General features: G+C 39.7%; 1 protein-coding gene across 1 annotated transcript in view; it reads right to left on the bottom strand.

The window, feature by feature from the left end:
• The window catches only part of SEMA6A (semaphorin 6A), a 67,728-nt gene extending 55,064 nt beyond the window's left edge, over positions 1-12,664 (bottom strand). Inside the window, exons 1-5 of the mRNA XM_026069484.1 lie at positions 12,565-12,664; positions 9,705-9,822; positions 4,074-4,134; positions 2,453-2,515; positions 1,500-1,601 (exon numbers count right to left, since the gene is read on the bottom strand). Of these exons, the coding sequence (XP_025925269.1) occupies positions 1,500-1,601; positions 2,453-2,515; positions 4,074-4,134; positions 9,705-9,822; positions 12,565-12,664 (444 nt within the window). The remainder of the gene's footprint in view (positions 1-1,499; positions 1,602-2,452; positions 2,516-4,073; positions 4,135-9,704; positions 9,823-12,564) is intronic.
• Positions 12,665-16,564: the final 3,900 nt, after the last annotated feature.

The raw sequence follows: 16,564 nt of genomic DNA, 5'->3' as shown, positions 1-16,564 counted from the left end.
TCTGCAGTAAGGGAAAGGAGGACCATTTATATCCCTCACATTAGGATGCCATGGAAAACTCTTATTTGTATTAAAAGACAGCTTTCTAGCAAGAGGATTGGTTGAAATTTGTTAGCAGCATTAGTTTTGTTGAGCGCTAAGCAATTACAAGCAGTGRTGGAATACTAAATACAGCACTGGAAACAGAAAAGCCAGCTGCATGCCAGAAGCAGRATGTCAGGGAAGGAAGAAGAAATGGCTATTAACAGAACACCTATTGTCCTCTTGCTGCTTTACACCAGGTATGTGCACCAACTGATTACCACAATGCAAGCTTGCACTTGAATAAGATTCTTCCTTCACAGACTGAAAGAAAATACTCTGTTGAACTTCTCTAACTTGTTTCCTAGGCTACAGCCCTTACAGTGGGTAAATGAGGTAAACAAGCATGGCAGAGAAAGGAAAGAAGAGCAGCAGTCACAAGCAATACCACTAAGGAAGTTCTTTTCCTGGACGTTAATATCTTTATGCTGTTTCTTCTGATAACTCTGACACCTCTGAGTCAATGAGAATGTGCCATGACTTCATTAGAAGCAGCATGAATTTTCTTCTACCCGAAGAAGGATAAGAAATGACCTTTGGGACACAGCAGAATCTGGAAAAGGAGAGTCTGGATATCAATGGCCTGACTCAATTCATTTCAAAGCTACTCAAAAAACATCCATTGATGGAGGTTATGTCAGATTATATGGGTGCAAGCCTGAGAAAATGGAAAATAGCTGAGTAAATGGGCTCTCTTAATATGCAGATAGAGTGGACACACTAGGTCTCAGGAAGAAATCAGGGTCAGTGAATTAATGGCCAGTATCCATGGACCAACATAGTTTTCTACAATGCTCTAGATAATGTTTTGGCTTTGTAGAGTCCCAACTGGTGAGAAATACATCCATTTCTCCTGCCTGCTGTGCCTTTCTCTAKGGAGATCTGCAGTTGATCACTTTTACAGTATGCAATACCATAGTATCTTCATAGGTTCCCTCTCTGCTGGGTCCCAAACACTGATCGTTCTGGGTTTTACTCTGCAACGTCCTTAAGCGTCTTCAGAACTGGCTTTGCAATTGAGAACAATATGATGGAGACATTTAAAATGCGTTATCCCAGTAATAATCTTCAGCATCAGCCTATGTCTTAATGTGGTGTCAATGACAAATTCAGGGACATTCTGAGGAGCAACCCCACATCCATGTAGGGAACTGAGGATCTTTGCAACTATGGAGGGCAACGCAAAGTGACAATAAACTTCAATATGGAAGAGTTGCAAAGAAGTAGGTCTTCAATCTGACAACCCTCAGAAATGCAATCAACACTGAGTTTCGTAGCATTGAAAGAAACCACGATAAATGCTACAGAACTGAATGATGCACTGTTGAATGACACACCTCATGCTGTTGCCAGCATAGTCACAATAAATCCAACAGAAAGAAAGGGCATAAATAAAATCCCACAGACAGATCACATACCTTGTAGTTCCTGCAAGAAGGGTTGAAGGCATTTGTTCCACAGATAAACAATGTATCCTCATTTCTTTTTAGCAGAACCTTAATAAAATTATGACACTCATCCTGAAGAAAAATAATAAAAAGTATTTCAGCTACTGCATTCTGGGTGTTTGCCTTTATTTTTATGCTATGGTCTTTCATCGTCAGGTCTAAAATGAAATTGACTGGTAGCCACTGTGATATTTGGGGCTTTAATCCTACTGTGTTTTAACTGACAGTGAAGAAGACAATTAATTTCCATTCTATTGGTTTAAAAAATGGTTGCAAAGGACTGAGGATATGATACTCATATTATAGCTCAGATTTTGCTATCGTTCACATAGATTAATTTTGTTTTAAAGCTGTTGCTTTCCCCAAGAGCAGAGACATGATTTTCTTCTCATCTATGCTGCGGTAAGAGTAGTATCACCGGTTAAGTTAAAGTAATGCACTGACATAACTAGAAGGGGGAGCAGGAACAAAGAGTCTGCACCTAATTTTGATCCCTTTTGTGTTAGTCAYAGTTTACACCAGGGGAAAACCGGTGTGTGATCAAACACAGTCTTTCTATATCTGCAAACACTCATGCTTTCTGATGCTTTATACAAACTTCTCTGTAAATTCCTAGGGAGGATGGACTGCAGCACTTAGCTGGTGAGGCAATGTTAAGCAAAATCAGTACCCCTAGCATTATGTCCAAAATCCCCAGAGCTCTCAGTATTTCAGGAGGTTGCTGCAGCTCTTGTAATAATGTTTTAACACATTAAAAGCAAACTATTTTTGCAAACTAAAGCCTTCAATAACTTGATGGAAAAAGCAATTACTAGCAAAGAAGTGAACGGCATGATCCATTCCACATCACAGACAGTGGCCTGAGATAATAGTTAAGCAACTAAACTAAAGTGGCAGATGCAGGAGAAATGAAAATTGCCAACCTTATGTTTTCCCTTCATTCTGCATGTGTCTACATCAGCTTGTCTAGATTTCCATGTCAATTTCTGCAAGGATCAAGAAAGAAATCAATTAGAGACCAGAGGTTGTTGCATTTGATTTCAAAAGTAAAAGTCCCCAGGGGAGACTAGCTGCTGAACATATATTTATCGAATGCTTTCTGCACCCTTTCTCCATGATTAATTCACCACAACAATGAAAGATCAGTGATGCAAAACATTCACTTAATTTTGTGTTGCTATCTATTCATTAAACTAGAAAATGATCCTATTTTTTTGAAGTCTGCAAACAACTGAATTTAGCAATAGGCCTATTTTTAAAAATATATGCACGTTTCTTAAAAGTGCTGCATTCTCTCTTTTAATTTGTTTTGCAAATCAGAATAAACATTTACAGACCACAAACCCTGTCATTATGCTACTGGAATACATATTCTGGCAGAGGACATTTTAGATGAGCAAAGAAATCAAATTCAGGTAATTCTTATCACTTCAAGTCAGCTAACAGACTCAAAGAGCCCTCTACCTATCAAAATACTCCTGATTTTATCTGTAAACATTGTTCCTCTGGAACACTTACAGGTAAATCCCAGCCTGGATTTTTGTTCGTGTCTCCACTGTATTCTGGATACAGCCCTTTTATGAAGTCATGAAATCTGTGGTAAGTTTCAGAAGTGGTCAAATGTCGTAGGCTGATTAATTAAAATAAAACTTAATCTAAAAACCTGTGGTCTAAGAAAATAACACCTTTGACATCAGAACCATGATTTTGGTCCTGACAGCGTCAACTGACAGTAAACTGAGGCAATATGCATTCACTAAGGGCTCTTAGCTTAAACATTTATCGTGAATGTAACAACACTGTTCTTTCCATTACAAGCCTTTGACCTCACTTTTCTGAAGAGTAACAAGGCATAAGCTCATCTTCAGCATCATTGATAGCTACAAAAAAACACTCTTCCCTCCTGCGGTGCAATCCATTCAGTGGCCACATTCATATGATCTTCCAGTGGATCAAGACTGTGTTTGCCACATATTACACAATGTGCATGCAATGCAAAGGAGCTGAAGGGAGACTCCTTCTAGTATGCATATGTTAATGTACAATATGGCCATGCAGGCAAAGCTCTTAGTTTGGATGTAACTTCCCATGGAGATAATGTGAATACATCTACAAATCGATGCTAAAATAAGATTTTATTTAGTGAGTACTTGCATCAGTGAATACAATCTGTGTGCATGAAAATATGTAAATAGCATTTGCTTTTTATGATGAAAGTTTCAGTGTACTTAATTGGGATAGTATAGCAGTTATAGAAAGCTGCAGAATATAAATGAAGAGATGTTTGATGGATGTTCCAGCAGGGACCTCACTGCTTTTCAGTACGGATTGCTTATCAGCCCAGCTAAATCACTTATCAGAAATTCACAGAGGACATGACTGCTATTCTAGCTTTCCCCAAATATGATTAGCAATGCCATCTTACTTGATTATTACAGTTTTTACAGCAGCGCTGGCAAGTTGTTTGAAACAATGTCATCTTCCTATTTATTTGAAGCTTGTTCTAGAGTCCTTGGTTTCTGGGTGATGATAAAAGCTACTTACTTTGCTAAAATAAATTTCTTCTGTATGTGATGTGTCCATATCAACAGTATAAATATGGTCCCTGTAAACAAAGGCAAATGAATGCAAAGTCAAATGGAGCTGTCAGTTCATTTCCTATGAAGAGAGCTATCTATCACAAGATAATCCATAATCCATTCAAAAAAGAACACAGGTTTTACCAGGGAATAATACTGAGAGCATCGCCTGCTTTTCCCAGTAAAGCACTTCCATATATAAACCATCTTCCTTCCCATTAAGAAAAAAAAAAAGAGAAATTCTACAAAACTTCCAAATGAGATTCTTTCCCAAAAGTGATTATTTGAACAAATGAGATTTTGGAAAGGAGATGAGCCCCATATCATGTCTGCTCTATAGGTCTTACACCAGATGCTACGGTCTAGTGTGCAGATGTTTTTGCATATCCTGAAATCAGCTGCAATCCTCCCTAGATAACCTTTGCCAGCTTCCTGGGATAGTAGTCACTGAGCCATTCAGGGTTAAAAAGAGGTTAATGTTTTTCTCTTCTTCTCTCTCTCTCTCTTTTTTTATAATTATGCCTTTAACCTCAGCTGTGATAATTTGATTGACAATATAGAAGGGAAAAGGTTGACAACCACAAAACTGTTCCCAGAAATCATTCATCTCTTCACACAATGATGGCCAAAATAAACTGCAAAATATTCCTCTGAAAAAAGTTTATGCTCCTTGCTTGCATTTACCTTCCCACTTTCCTGAGAACCTGGCTCTCTTTACAATTAGCTGCCAATCTCTCCTTGGAAAGAGAAAATAGACTCAGCTGCTCAGGTGAAGAGTTATTTTTAAACCTTCTCCTCTGTGTAAGCTGAGAACAATGACATTTTTGTCTGGAGCCTAAAATTCAAAAAACCCCCCACCAATCCACAGAACTATAGTAACAGCCACACCAAACTGGGAAGAAGGAAAGGAAAAACACTGAGCATCACATTTTTCCTTGAAATAACATTGACTTTTTTCAAAAAGCAGGAAGCCGTGCAGCTGGAGAATGATCCACAGCATTGAAGGGGTCTCCACAGGAGTCTGCTGAAAGTAGGATGTAGACTGTTTCCATTTTAGCAATCTCTGCTGTCAAGATTAGCCTCCTTTTATCAGGTTTGGGGGAAACAGTGCTAGTCTCTAACTAAAGCAAACACAAAACACTCCGCTATAAGAAGAATAAGCAACACTTTTCTCACATGGAGAAAAGGGGCAGCATTGTTACTGGGAACTGGCTTTAAAAAATCTACTCTCTGCTATGGCACTTGAGGCACTTGCTTTGTTAAGATGCCAAACTGAGGAGCTGTGGGTTTTTTTCTCCTCCAGTCTCTGTACAAACTGCCATTTACTGTCAAGACAGGTTTAATGCCTCAGTTTATTATTTGTCTGACTTTATTGGCAGAGCAGTGGTCAGGGTCAGTATGGAATAAAATTACTTATTAGCATATCAGCTTCATAGATTACCACACAATTTCCTTTTTATGTACATCACACTTTGTTTCCTTTAGTTCTACTATATAAAAAACTAGGTGCTGCAAGACCTCTAAAAAACCCTTTCAATACAGCTCTTAATTTTAGTTACTAATCTTGGCCCACAGTGGTCAGGATTTTTTGTTTTTAGGGGACTTACCTTCTGGTTTAACAAACAATTCAAAAAAATTCAGATGCTACCTTATGGGGTCATCTTAAAGAGGGCTAGTATCAGGCAAACTATGTATCATTTTCTCATACCATATTTAACACATAGTTGCTGACAATGTCAGCAGAAAGTGAAAGAGCTGTCAAATTCTGGGGAAGGTTCTCTAACTACAGAAAATAAGGGATTGTCCTCGCCCTCCTTTTCCCACTACTGCCTAACTCCTACTATCTACTAGCTGTGGTATGTGTACAGCTCGCTGCTAATTAAGTTTATTCTAACACAAATTGACTTAATCCTAGGGCTTCCGTTTTTCCCACCTCCAGTCAGCAGAACTGAGTTTTGTTGCCATAGCATAATCTTGTGGAGGAAGAGAATTTAAATAATGCCACTGGCTGTGCATGACCCTTGGCCACTCAGTGCAATGTCTGGAAATGGGTAACTGCAAAAGAGGAGGGAATCATTCTGATGCTTCACGGGCTCAGTAAACCATTTTGTACATACATATGAGAGGTGACAGATAATGTGAATAAAAGCAGCCACTGCTCAATACAATGGGAGGAGGAGACATAGCCAACTTACAAAAGGGCGTATGCATGAGAGAGAAAGAGAGAGGCAGACAGAGCCCCTTCCAAGGAGAAAAAAGAAAACAGTTGTTTCTTTACACACTAGAAGTTAGATATTCTAATTGCTGAGCAAAATGGCTTCATGGGCTTCAGTTGAGTTAGTTTATACAGGTTGACTATCTCTATTCTGTAATACGAACTGAAGCCTTTCCAAAGTGATACCAAATTTTATTTGATAATAGCCACTACAGAAGTCCCATACTGCACATGCCCAAAGAGGCACCTGACAGACAAAGAAATTGTGTTCAATGTCAGTCACTCAGTAATAAATTATTAGAGGTTCTGAAATTTGAGTTTGCCCTGTTTTCCCCACAGAAATTGTCTGCAAAGCAAACACTGGGTACTGGATTTTCTAAAAAACAAACAAACAAGCAAACAAGAAAAAAAAAAGAAAAAAAATCCAATAATCCCAAACCAAAATCTCTCGATGTTTAATCATCTGTTTTGATTGCTTTTCAAATAATTGGGTACACACATAAACTTAGTATCGCTATATTTAGACACCTAAAAAAACAGCATGAAAGCAACATCTGATATGATAGCTAAGGGATTTATGCTAACTACAGTTTTCAATTAATCTTGTCGCAAAGCTCTTTGAGAAACACTTTTGATTGTGTTCACATTTGCTTCAGTCTCTAGGTTTATTACCACCCCTAAAGGAGATGCAGTGTTATAGCTATAAACTTTCATTCACACTAATTATCAAAAGATGACTCATTTTCTGGAGTTTATCACTTGAAGATAAAAATGACCTTTGAATTTTAACTTATATCACATAGTCTTCTCAGCCCAGCAGGGATTCCAATAACATGTGGAGGGGGAAAAGAATACACTTAAGAGTTTTTGAGTTACTGAAGGAAAAAAGTATAAGAAGTTCTTGTGCTTGAGTAAGAACAAAACAGATTAGGTCTTTGTTTTTTTTGCAGGTCACTAGCTCCTAGGGGTATCTAAGCCCGCTCTTATTATAAAACATCATTTTATACATGTACCTAGTTATATATTATGCTAGAATGCATATACACATACAAATATACATATTCTCCTCCAAATATCAACATTCTTTATATAACTTGTACACACAGTAGTTGCAGATCCCAAAATGTTTAGCTGGCTTTTCCTGTTGTAGGGTCAATTGCTTGGGCACTTCAACACTGTAATTGCGGCAATCTTTTAGTCTGGGAACAAGCTGTAAGTACAACAGTGCAAAATCCACAAAGCGGATTTACCACCTTCTCGCTGCAAATAATTTGCTAATTTAAAAGAAAACAAATAAGGAAAGCAAAGGGAACTCAGCCATGAAAAGAAGGAAATCCTGCCACCACCTTTCAAACCACTCCACTCCCACCTCCTGCTCATTATCACACTAAATGTAGCAAAATTACTAAGCACTGAGTTGAGGTAAAGCCTAGAGAGGCCTCCCTGTGGGACTGCCCATTCTTTGCACCTTAGCACCAAGTCCACAACACTTCCCTGTAGAAGGAAGAAGATGCAGAGGGCCTGGATGTCTGGCAGTGGCCTGGCCAACAAAAATATTCACAGCATGAATCCAAACACCCCATGGAAGAAAAGAAACCGCAGCCCTGTGTTGCATAACTATGTATTATTCAGTCTACACACTCTTTGCCAAGACCTGACACAAAGGGACTGGCCCAGGTGGCTAGTCATTTCCTGAGAGGATGCTTTGCACCGCAGAATACCAGATCTGACGTGAGCTTTTGGYGCCTTCTGTGCCTGGAAGCTGTGCATGTAAAAGAAGTATGGCTTGCGCTAGCTGGGAGAAGGGAATGCACATGCAAGGAGAGGTGCGATGACTTAGGAAAAAGCAGTATTGAAAAAAGGAAAAAATAAATTGGTGGTGTTTAGAAAACATATGCTCTTTGTTTAAAAACTTCAATCCCCACACCTTCTTGGCTTCAAGACCTGTATTGCTCTTACTGTTGCTTTTGGGAGTAATTGCTGTGGAGGGGCAACATGGCAGGAAAACCAGCCTGTGTTGGCGTGAGCAGGAATCCAAAACTMAATGACACAGAGGAAGTACAAACTAGTGTATGTGAAAAGCCTTAAGAACCTGAGCTTAGCAGATAAAGCTGCAACGCCTGGGCACACGCACAGTTAGCAGTGCAGTTTTATAGTAGTCAGACAAGTGACCATGTAAAAATTGCACCCAGTGATTCTGCTGGTGAAAGCAACTAATTACTTCATGCCAAGTGAAGGTCAACAGGCAAGATCCTCATTGCGGGATACATCCAACCACTCAGAAGTCAGGGAGTAACTGCTTGAGAAGAAAGCCAGGCAGCTCCTGGAGGCTGCTGAGGGCTTTGAGGACAGGGCCGGTGGCTGCCGCTGGGCAAGTGGCTGCCTGTTCGGCAGCTGTTCCCTCTCACCTCCTGGCCATCCCACCCGCCACTCCTCCCATCTGCAGCAACAGCCTGGCTCTCTGTGGCACACGCAGAAGTGGGTATTTCTCAGCAGCAGAAGGAGCAGAAAGCAGGCAAGAAACAGGCTGCTACTGGAGGGGCAGCTTGCAGGGAGGTCCCAAATAGGATCTGGGCCCAAGAGCTCCTGAGCTGGACTACTCACCCTCACTAATCTGTGTCCTTATTGCATTTACCCTGTGCCCATCAGGTAATTCCCACCCTGAGATTGTCAGGCTCCTCTGGTAAGAACAGGCAGGGAAAGGAAGTGTTAATGTCTGATCTGCGTCAGGCTGGCAGCTATATAAATCAGTATAGCTCCACTGAAGCTCATAGTGCTATGTTGAGCTACACAAACCAAATGGCTGGCTCTATATGCAATTTTTACATAAAGGCATGTGTTTGTATCTGCACAGTATAGCTCTCCAAAAATATCCAGACACCAAATTCAATTAACCTTGCTGAGTACATCAAAAGAACAGCAGCAAACATGTTTTTCTCTTTTTCGTTTTATGATATTAAAAATGTGCCTGAAAGAGTAACACTGAAGTTTAACAACTCTTATTCAAACATGCATTTGTGCACCAGCAGAATCATTCCCTAAAATATGTAATTAATTGTGTGCGCAAACAAAATTACAGGCTCCTTTAAGGAGATAATGAGGATGATCTCTCTCCACGACGGTGCTGAACTCCTCCTTTGGCAACCTCCTCTCCCTGGATTCAAAGGGAGGTGGAGGTACCTTAAAGGAACGGCTCAGCACCTTGCGAGACTGAACCTTAGTTCGCTAACAAGGTTTCTAATATGTCTTATTAACAGGCTACAAAGGTGAAAAAATCCAGAAGTAAAATGTCTGGCCAAGACGAGCTTGGAATATCCCATTTTTTCCSTTTCTCACTCTAAAGAGAGCAAGGAGGGAGCGAGGAAGCTGAGGGTTACTGACCTAGCAGCAACGTAGAGAGTTCTGTTCATGATCATTATCAGCTGGATGTCCAGCCTGTGCCTCTGCGTGGCGTTCCGTCCTGGCTTGTGACCCACAAACACCGGATACTGTTTTGTATCTGTGTGAAGGAAAAAAAGGTTCATAAAGAAGCAGCAAAAGACAAAACAGAATCACAAGGTGAAACCATGTTAACACGGAGCATCTCAGTTCCAACCTACTGCCCAAAAYTACAGTTTTCTCTCCCAGCAATACAGCTTGGTGCATGAAGGTACTAGCACAGAGGGCTGAACAGTTCTTTAGGGTTATAGCCTGTTTGCAGTTGTAAAGGAGAAAGTCATTACCATTTTAGAAAATGAAAATTGTGACTTTTTAGAACTTAAAGCTGCTCTGGAGCTCTTGGTATACAGGTACTCAGCACTTTCTCACAGTTTTTCTTTCACTGCTTGCAGAGTTTAAATGTTGGCTTCTGGCTGCCAAAGTGTACCTAGCAGGACAAAGCTGTTTTACAGTGGCCTATCAATCACCACAAAGACTAGATTGGTAGTGGTTAGAGCAAAAGCCCTGGCTCTGCTTCGTACAAACTGCCAGCTCCATGGGTTTCCTACAGGATCAGGCTGCCATTGTAGAGCAGCTGTGGGGATTTCTGAGAAACTGTGGGTAACCATTTACTTGAACTTTATAAAATGAAAGTCACTGCATATTATTTTGGCAACCAGTCTGATACTGCAGATCTTTTGGCAACTGGACAACAGTTCTGACTGGAAGCCCTGTATTGATTTCATGCTATCAACAAGTGAGCTTTTTCCCCTTACCCTACCAGTCAGCAGGAGCATTTATTTGCTTTTTCTCATGGTTTATTTGGTGAGACCTCAACATACCCAAGGTGCGCTGGTGCTCCCCAGATGATCTGTGCGTACTGTCTATAAAAAGAGTGAACATTTTTGTCTAGGAGCCATCTTGCCGTTAAATATGTATGCATGATTGTGAAACCTAGATGCACAAACTAGGGAGCAAGCTAAGTAAACAAAAAGCCAATTGGAAGACAGGAGGAGCATAAACCTGATAAGCAGTAGCATAAATGCAAAATTGCTGTGTGTGTGTATTATACAGTTGACTAGCATCTAGCCATGCCTGTGCCTTTTCCCACCAATGTTTTCCCAGAAACATGGAGTTACCTTGAAGGAGTCTGTTTCTTCAGAACCTCAGGTACTGCTTTCATGTTTTCAGCTACTGTCCTCTAAAAGCATTCTCCCTGTTAAGCTTAGTTAAACTATGGATTCATAGTGTGGCTTGAGCAAAGCACTTGAGACTGCCATGCGCCAAAAAGCCTGGTGATAACACTGGGTAGAAACAGTAACTTCCCTGTAAACCAGATGCTGAGTATTTCTGGAGAAACAAATTAGCAAAGTTCAGCCGGGATTTATGTTCAGAAGCTTAATCCTTCTGATCAAGATTTACATGCAAAGTGCCAAGTTTTAACTTCCAAGCTTTCTTCTATTCAATACTGTTTCCTTTATAACTCACTGATCTTACATGAGTAGGGGCCTCTACATTTGTACAGACTTCAGCACTCTGTGATGGAGAGAAAGACGTTATCCCATGCTTCCATTTCTCCAAAAGGATCAAGATTGGTTAAATCTACATTAGCAAGTGTGATTAGCATCACCTGACTGGAGGGTGAAAAAGTTGGTGCTGACGAACCAGCAGTCACACTAGATATGCTTCAGTGGGGTTTACTTCAGAGCAGCTCTAGCCTTGTCCCATGGACTGGATGCCTATCAGCAGTTGGAGCACATTAAGTATGCTGCTGGAGTCTGTCTTTCAGTTTAGTGTTATCCAAAAAGGTCTATTTTACATGCCCCAAGACCACCCCAAGGCACAGTATGCAAGGACCATCAGGAGTTTCACTTCAAAATCAAACTCCTGATCCCACCCCAAGGCACAGTATGCAAGGACCATCAGGAGATTCACTTCAAAATCAAACTCCTGATCCAAAGTAAGATGTTAACATAAACCTACCCACTCACTGCTAACTCACCACTCATTAGCACACTTTTACAGACCCAAGTCCTTCCTTTTGAATATCTGAACCCTTGGAACTTCAGAAGACTTTTTTTTGGAGTAATCATAATTGAGCTGTGGTAAATGAGGAAGAATTACTTACGCTAAGCCTGTTTTGCACGGTAATATGCTAAAAAAGCTCTCCACCTGTTTAGCCACTAAATCTCAATACTGACTTGCAGCTGTCTGTTACCCTAGATTTGGAGAGTCTGCCAGTTACTGCTAGTAAGAAAGAAGAGAGATTCTGTTACAAAAGATTCTTTTTCTTGTTTTTTTTTTAGTCAAAATTTCCAGCAAGCTTTCTAGGCAAAAATGCCAAATGCTAAAGTGGAATCCATCAGAGCTTGAAGAAATAAGTTTGGTTATTTGTGTTAGATCAATTATGTTTTCACAGCTTAGTTTCATTAGTGTGCTATGCTTGATACTCTGAGGTGCTTGGCTGGTTATCCAGAATGTTGTTTTCACAAATCAGGTGAGGAACTCTTTGATCATGAAAAAAAACCTTCCCTCATTTGCTGCTAGATAAAACAAGAAATTGGGTTTGATTATGCTACTGAAGTGTCTGTCTGAGGAGGAGAAAGGCTCCTGTTTTTGAGGAACAAGCAGTTCACCACCCAGTAATCATAAATGAATGTGAAAAAGTCTTGCTCTTCTACTAATATTGGAGAATGTAAATTGGCTGACCTGGGAGAGACTGGGAAAAACAATTTCATTCATTGCAACTGTAATACAATATTGTTAACGGGGAGTCTGCTGATCAGTACCATGGAAATTGAGACTTCTAGAGTCTTATACTTACAGTTGCCATGCGAAATACTGATTGGCTCAGAATCTTCTGGGAAACCAGCCCCAGCAAAGTGTAGCAGTGTGAAATATAGCAGCAAGGCTTCTGACCTCATAGTAGTTCAGCTGGGAGACTTTACTTCTGCACTTCACCCTGTGGAAGACAAACAAGAGCATAAGCGCTTCGTATCAATTCAGCTTCAACCAATGCATACAGAAAGCTAAAATAGCCAATGAAAAACAAAGGGATCTTTCCTCTTCTCCTCAAGCTTCTCACTGTAATCGAAGAGGTATGTTGTGTTTCTAAGCAGGAACTGCCCTGCCAGGCCATCTCCTCCTTAGCCCATGCCCCAGCCAAAAGTGCCATGTCTTGGTTGAGGACAGACTTCAATATTTGTGTGTTACTGAGAATTTTCTGTCTCAGCTGCCTGCGCACAATAAAGAAACTTTGTCTTCTGCACTGAATGACAGCTGACAAGAGCTTTTCAGCAAATATTTAGTCTGCCATTTCTTTGGCTAGGTTGACTTAATTAGATGATGACACACACCATAAATAAAAAATACACTACATTATTCATGTTAAAAAGAGATTAAGGGTTATACTACAGGACTGATTCATACCCTGCAGAGTTGTGAATCAAGTGAAGAAACACTGAGAGAGCTTGATASAGCATGCAGAACATGTCATTGGGCTTTACCATAAAAATATGTACCCATAAATTTAGGTGCCATAAAACTAATACTCAAACTTGTGATAAAATAAGGGTGAACAGAACTGTCTAAAACCACGTTTTTTTTCCCCTGTGTTCTATTGATGCATTCACTCATTCACATTTCATGTACCAAAAAAAAAATCCCTAAATCTTGAAGATAAAAGGAACCACAGGGGCCTTTGGATACAGTGAAAGAAAACAGCACATAATACAGTAAATAGCTCATAATTCCCAGGCAAATTTCATACAGACACTGATCTGCAGGGAGAAATCAGTGTAAAAGTGGGGTTTTCTTTTCATCCCTTCCAGATTTTCAAACCTTTGATGCTACCTGCCAAAGATTCTTTTTGAACAAAGCTATTTTACAGTAGTCTGTCAATCATTCAAGATTTATGGGCAGAAAGTCAAACTTCGTAACCTACATAGTCTTTGAAACTTAATTTGGCAAACAAAGTGCTAACTTGCCCTTCTGCAACACCATTTAATATTAGACGCCTATGTCTCCTTTCTCTATACCAGAAAAAGCATTAACAAGTTTGAGTGTTGCATTTTGACTTGCAATTTCACAGACACCGCTGATTCCTCAGCATTTATCCTATTAAAGATGTCACAATAATTAATTTGCCGTATTGGATATTTGCTTTTAAATAAAATTTCAGCTCTTATAACTGGATTGGAACAGAGACTTCATTGTAGGGCAATATATTCCATAAGGACTAATGATTTATTACACTCTATGCTTGCTTATTATTATTCAAACACATAAATTGGAAACTTGGCTGATTCTCTGTTTTCATTAATCAAAGCCTGAGTCCAGGAAAAATAAAACTTAATATGAGGCACTGAATGACCCCTTAACTAAGCAATGTCAGAAGGATGGCAAACATAAAATAGCAAGAATAATACAGCATAATACAGAAACTGTCTATTATATCTTATGTGAGAATGCATACTGGAGAATAGCACATACAAGCCCCAGGAGAAGCGTTTCCATCTAGCACTGGTTAGACTGATAGCCATGTATGACCACTGATGCAGCAGTGTCTGCCTGCAGACACTTTCTTTACCTGTTTCCTCCATTTGTCTCTTTAATCACCTCTTACATGTTGTTTTCACTATGAGCTCTCTAGGGCAGGAACTGTTTCTTTCTATTTGTTTCTGTGCCCAGTGGAACCTCATTTAGGGCCCTTAGGAATGCCCAAAGTAGAAATAAACAGCAGACGTAAATGTAATACTTGGAAACAGTTTTCCTCAAAGGGTTTGAATTAAAGATAAGATCTATATCTGTCTCCTTCTATCTATATTATATATAGATATAAACAGCAAAGGGGTTAATTTCATGTTCTTCATACAATTTTTTGAAATGTAATTTTGCTACTTTCAAAATTTTGCCCCTCTAAGTACACTGTAAAGTAACAAAGTATCTTATCTTAATATACAAACAGATTTCAATTCTTTCCCTCTTGCAATTACTACCATTCAATGCAAAATTCCTCTCTGAAGTACAGATGAGGAGCAACAGTTTAACAGGAAGAAACTTATCAGGCAATCCAATTCTTCCATGTAAACTTTATTCACACACTATCAGTCTGCAGGCTGACAATTCAAACCAAACTTGGTTCACGGTGAGACTCTGGAGCAGAATAGCTGCTTTCTGTTACTGCCTATCAGCACATCATCTGCTATCTAATGATTTGTGTACACTATGAGGAAAGCATTAAGGTACTGCAGATAAATCTCAGCCACTCCACTAGAGAGTTTTAAAAACTTTTCTAATGGGCGATTCTGCACCATCAGTCTCCTCATTCAGACATGAGTACCACTCTACGTAAATATATACAGGAGACAGTCTCCAAGAAAATTAATAACATCCAACATGCTTACTCTGTCATTTCATGGACTGGATCTTCTCCTTCTTCTTTTTTTTTTTTTTTAACCTGAAAAGAATTAACCAACAAAGGTACTCTCATATTGCCTCCTAACAGATTAACAGTACAAAGGTTTTTAGGTATATGGAATTCTGTCATTCTTAAGGGTATTTTCTGGGAAAGGGAGGGAGGGAAGAGAGAAAAAAAGTCTCATTTACTGTTGCTGTAGTACTAAGATAGTTGTTGGAATTCATACAAAATAAATGCAAAACATGCCTATTTTGACCTGTCAGTGTTTCAAGCTGACTCCGCATCTGTATCAATGCCTGTGCCAATAAAGTAACAGAGAGTAGGACACAAGCTGCCTCCAAAGGTAGCTTTTCACCAGGAGGTAATTATCAACCATAACATGAGTTTTGCTGTCCTTACAACAGTGGAAAAATCTGTTTCGTTTCAGTGGAACTTCAGAAAGGTGCTGATTTGAGAAGGTCACACTTATTTTTAGTACAAACTTCCTTTTCAGCACATCCTCGACTCTGGTTGGGCTCCTGGGAGTGATGCAAGTGTCCTCACTTGCAACTGTGCTGAAACTACTTCCTAATCAAAAGTGCTTCTAAATACAGTTTTTGATGAAGCACAAGTGGGTAGATAGTGATGCTGAGCAAGTACAGGTACCATCTCCAAATAATAGTCTTATAAACATTATGGGAGAGGGCTTCAGTCATCGTAAACCACAGAAGTCCAATCTGGCTTGTATTAAGCTGTTCAGGTTGAGAGAGAACTGGCTCTAAGAACGCCAATTCTTCCCGTTCCGAATGTGCTCACTGCTCCTGTAAAGGACACAAGTGATGACAAGAGGTGTGTTTTTTGGTGAGGTTCTTTTACTCATAGATGCTTGGAATACAGCACTGCAAATGTGTTAGAGCAGGTTTTATAACCTGCATCTAATGCAATGACTTTTAGCCACAGACTTTATGGAGTAGTAAGATTTCTTCCAAGTCCCAAAAATCCAACCAATCTGCTTCTTGCTTTCCTTTGATCAGTGCAAAAGTAACTTGATGCAAGATACCTTGGTGCTCTGACTTTTCTTTCTGAACTCAATTGTTTCAATTGGATTGTATATTCCCCCCCCTTTTATCATTAAATATAAATAAACCATATGATCCCTTGGCTTATATGAAAAWCAGAATTTTGCCTTCTTAGACGGGAACCTCTTTGGGTGGGGAATAAGTTTTTCTATTTGTACAGTCCAGAACAAAAGGCAATCAAGAACCAAGTAGGAAGTTTGCATACCAGCACAATATAGTTGCTATTAGCATTACTCAAAGCCTCCATACATACATACACACATGCCACAGTGGTGTTTGATTTAGTAAAAATTATGTTGCCAGCATGGAGGAGTTTCTGAAGCTAAGATGGTAATGACCATCCCAAT

The sequence above is a fragment of the Apteryx rowi genome, unplaced genomic scaffold, assembly GCF_003343035.1.
Source record: "Apteryx rowi isolate R43461 unplaced genomic scaffold, aptRow1 scaffold_299, whole genome shotgun sequence".
Taxonomy (NCBI): domain Eukaryota; kingdom Metazoa; phylum Chordata; class Aves; order Apterygiformes; family Apterygidae; genus Apteryx; species Apteryx rowi.
This window is presented reverse-complemented; position numbering and strand designations above follow the sequence as displayed.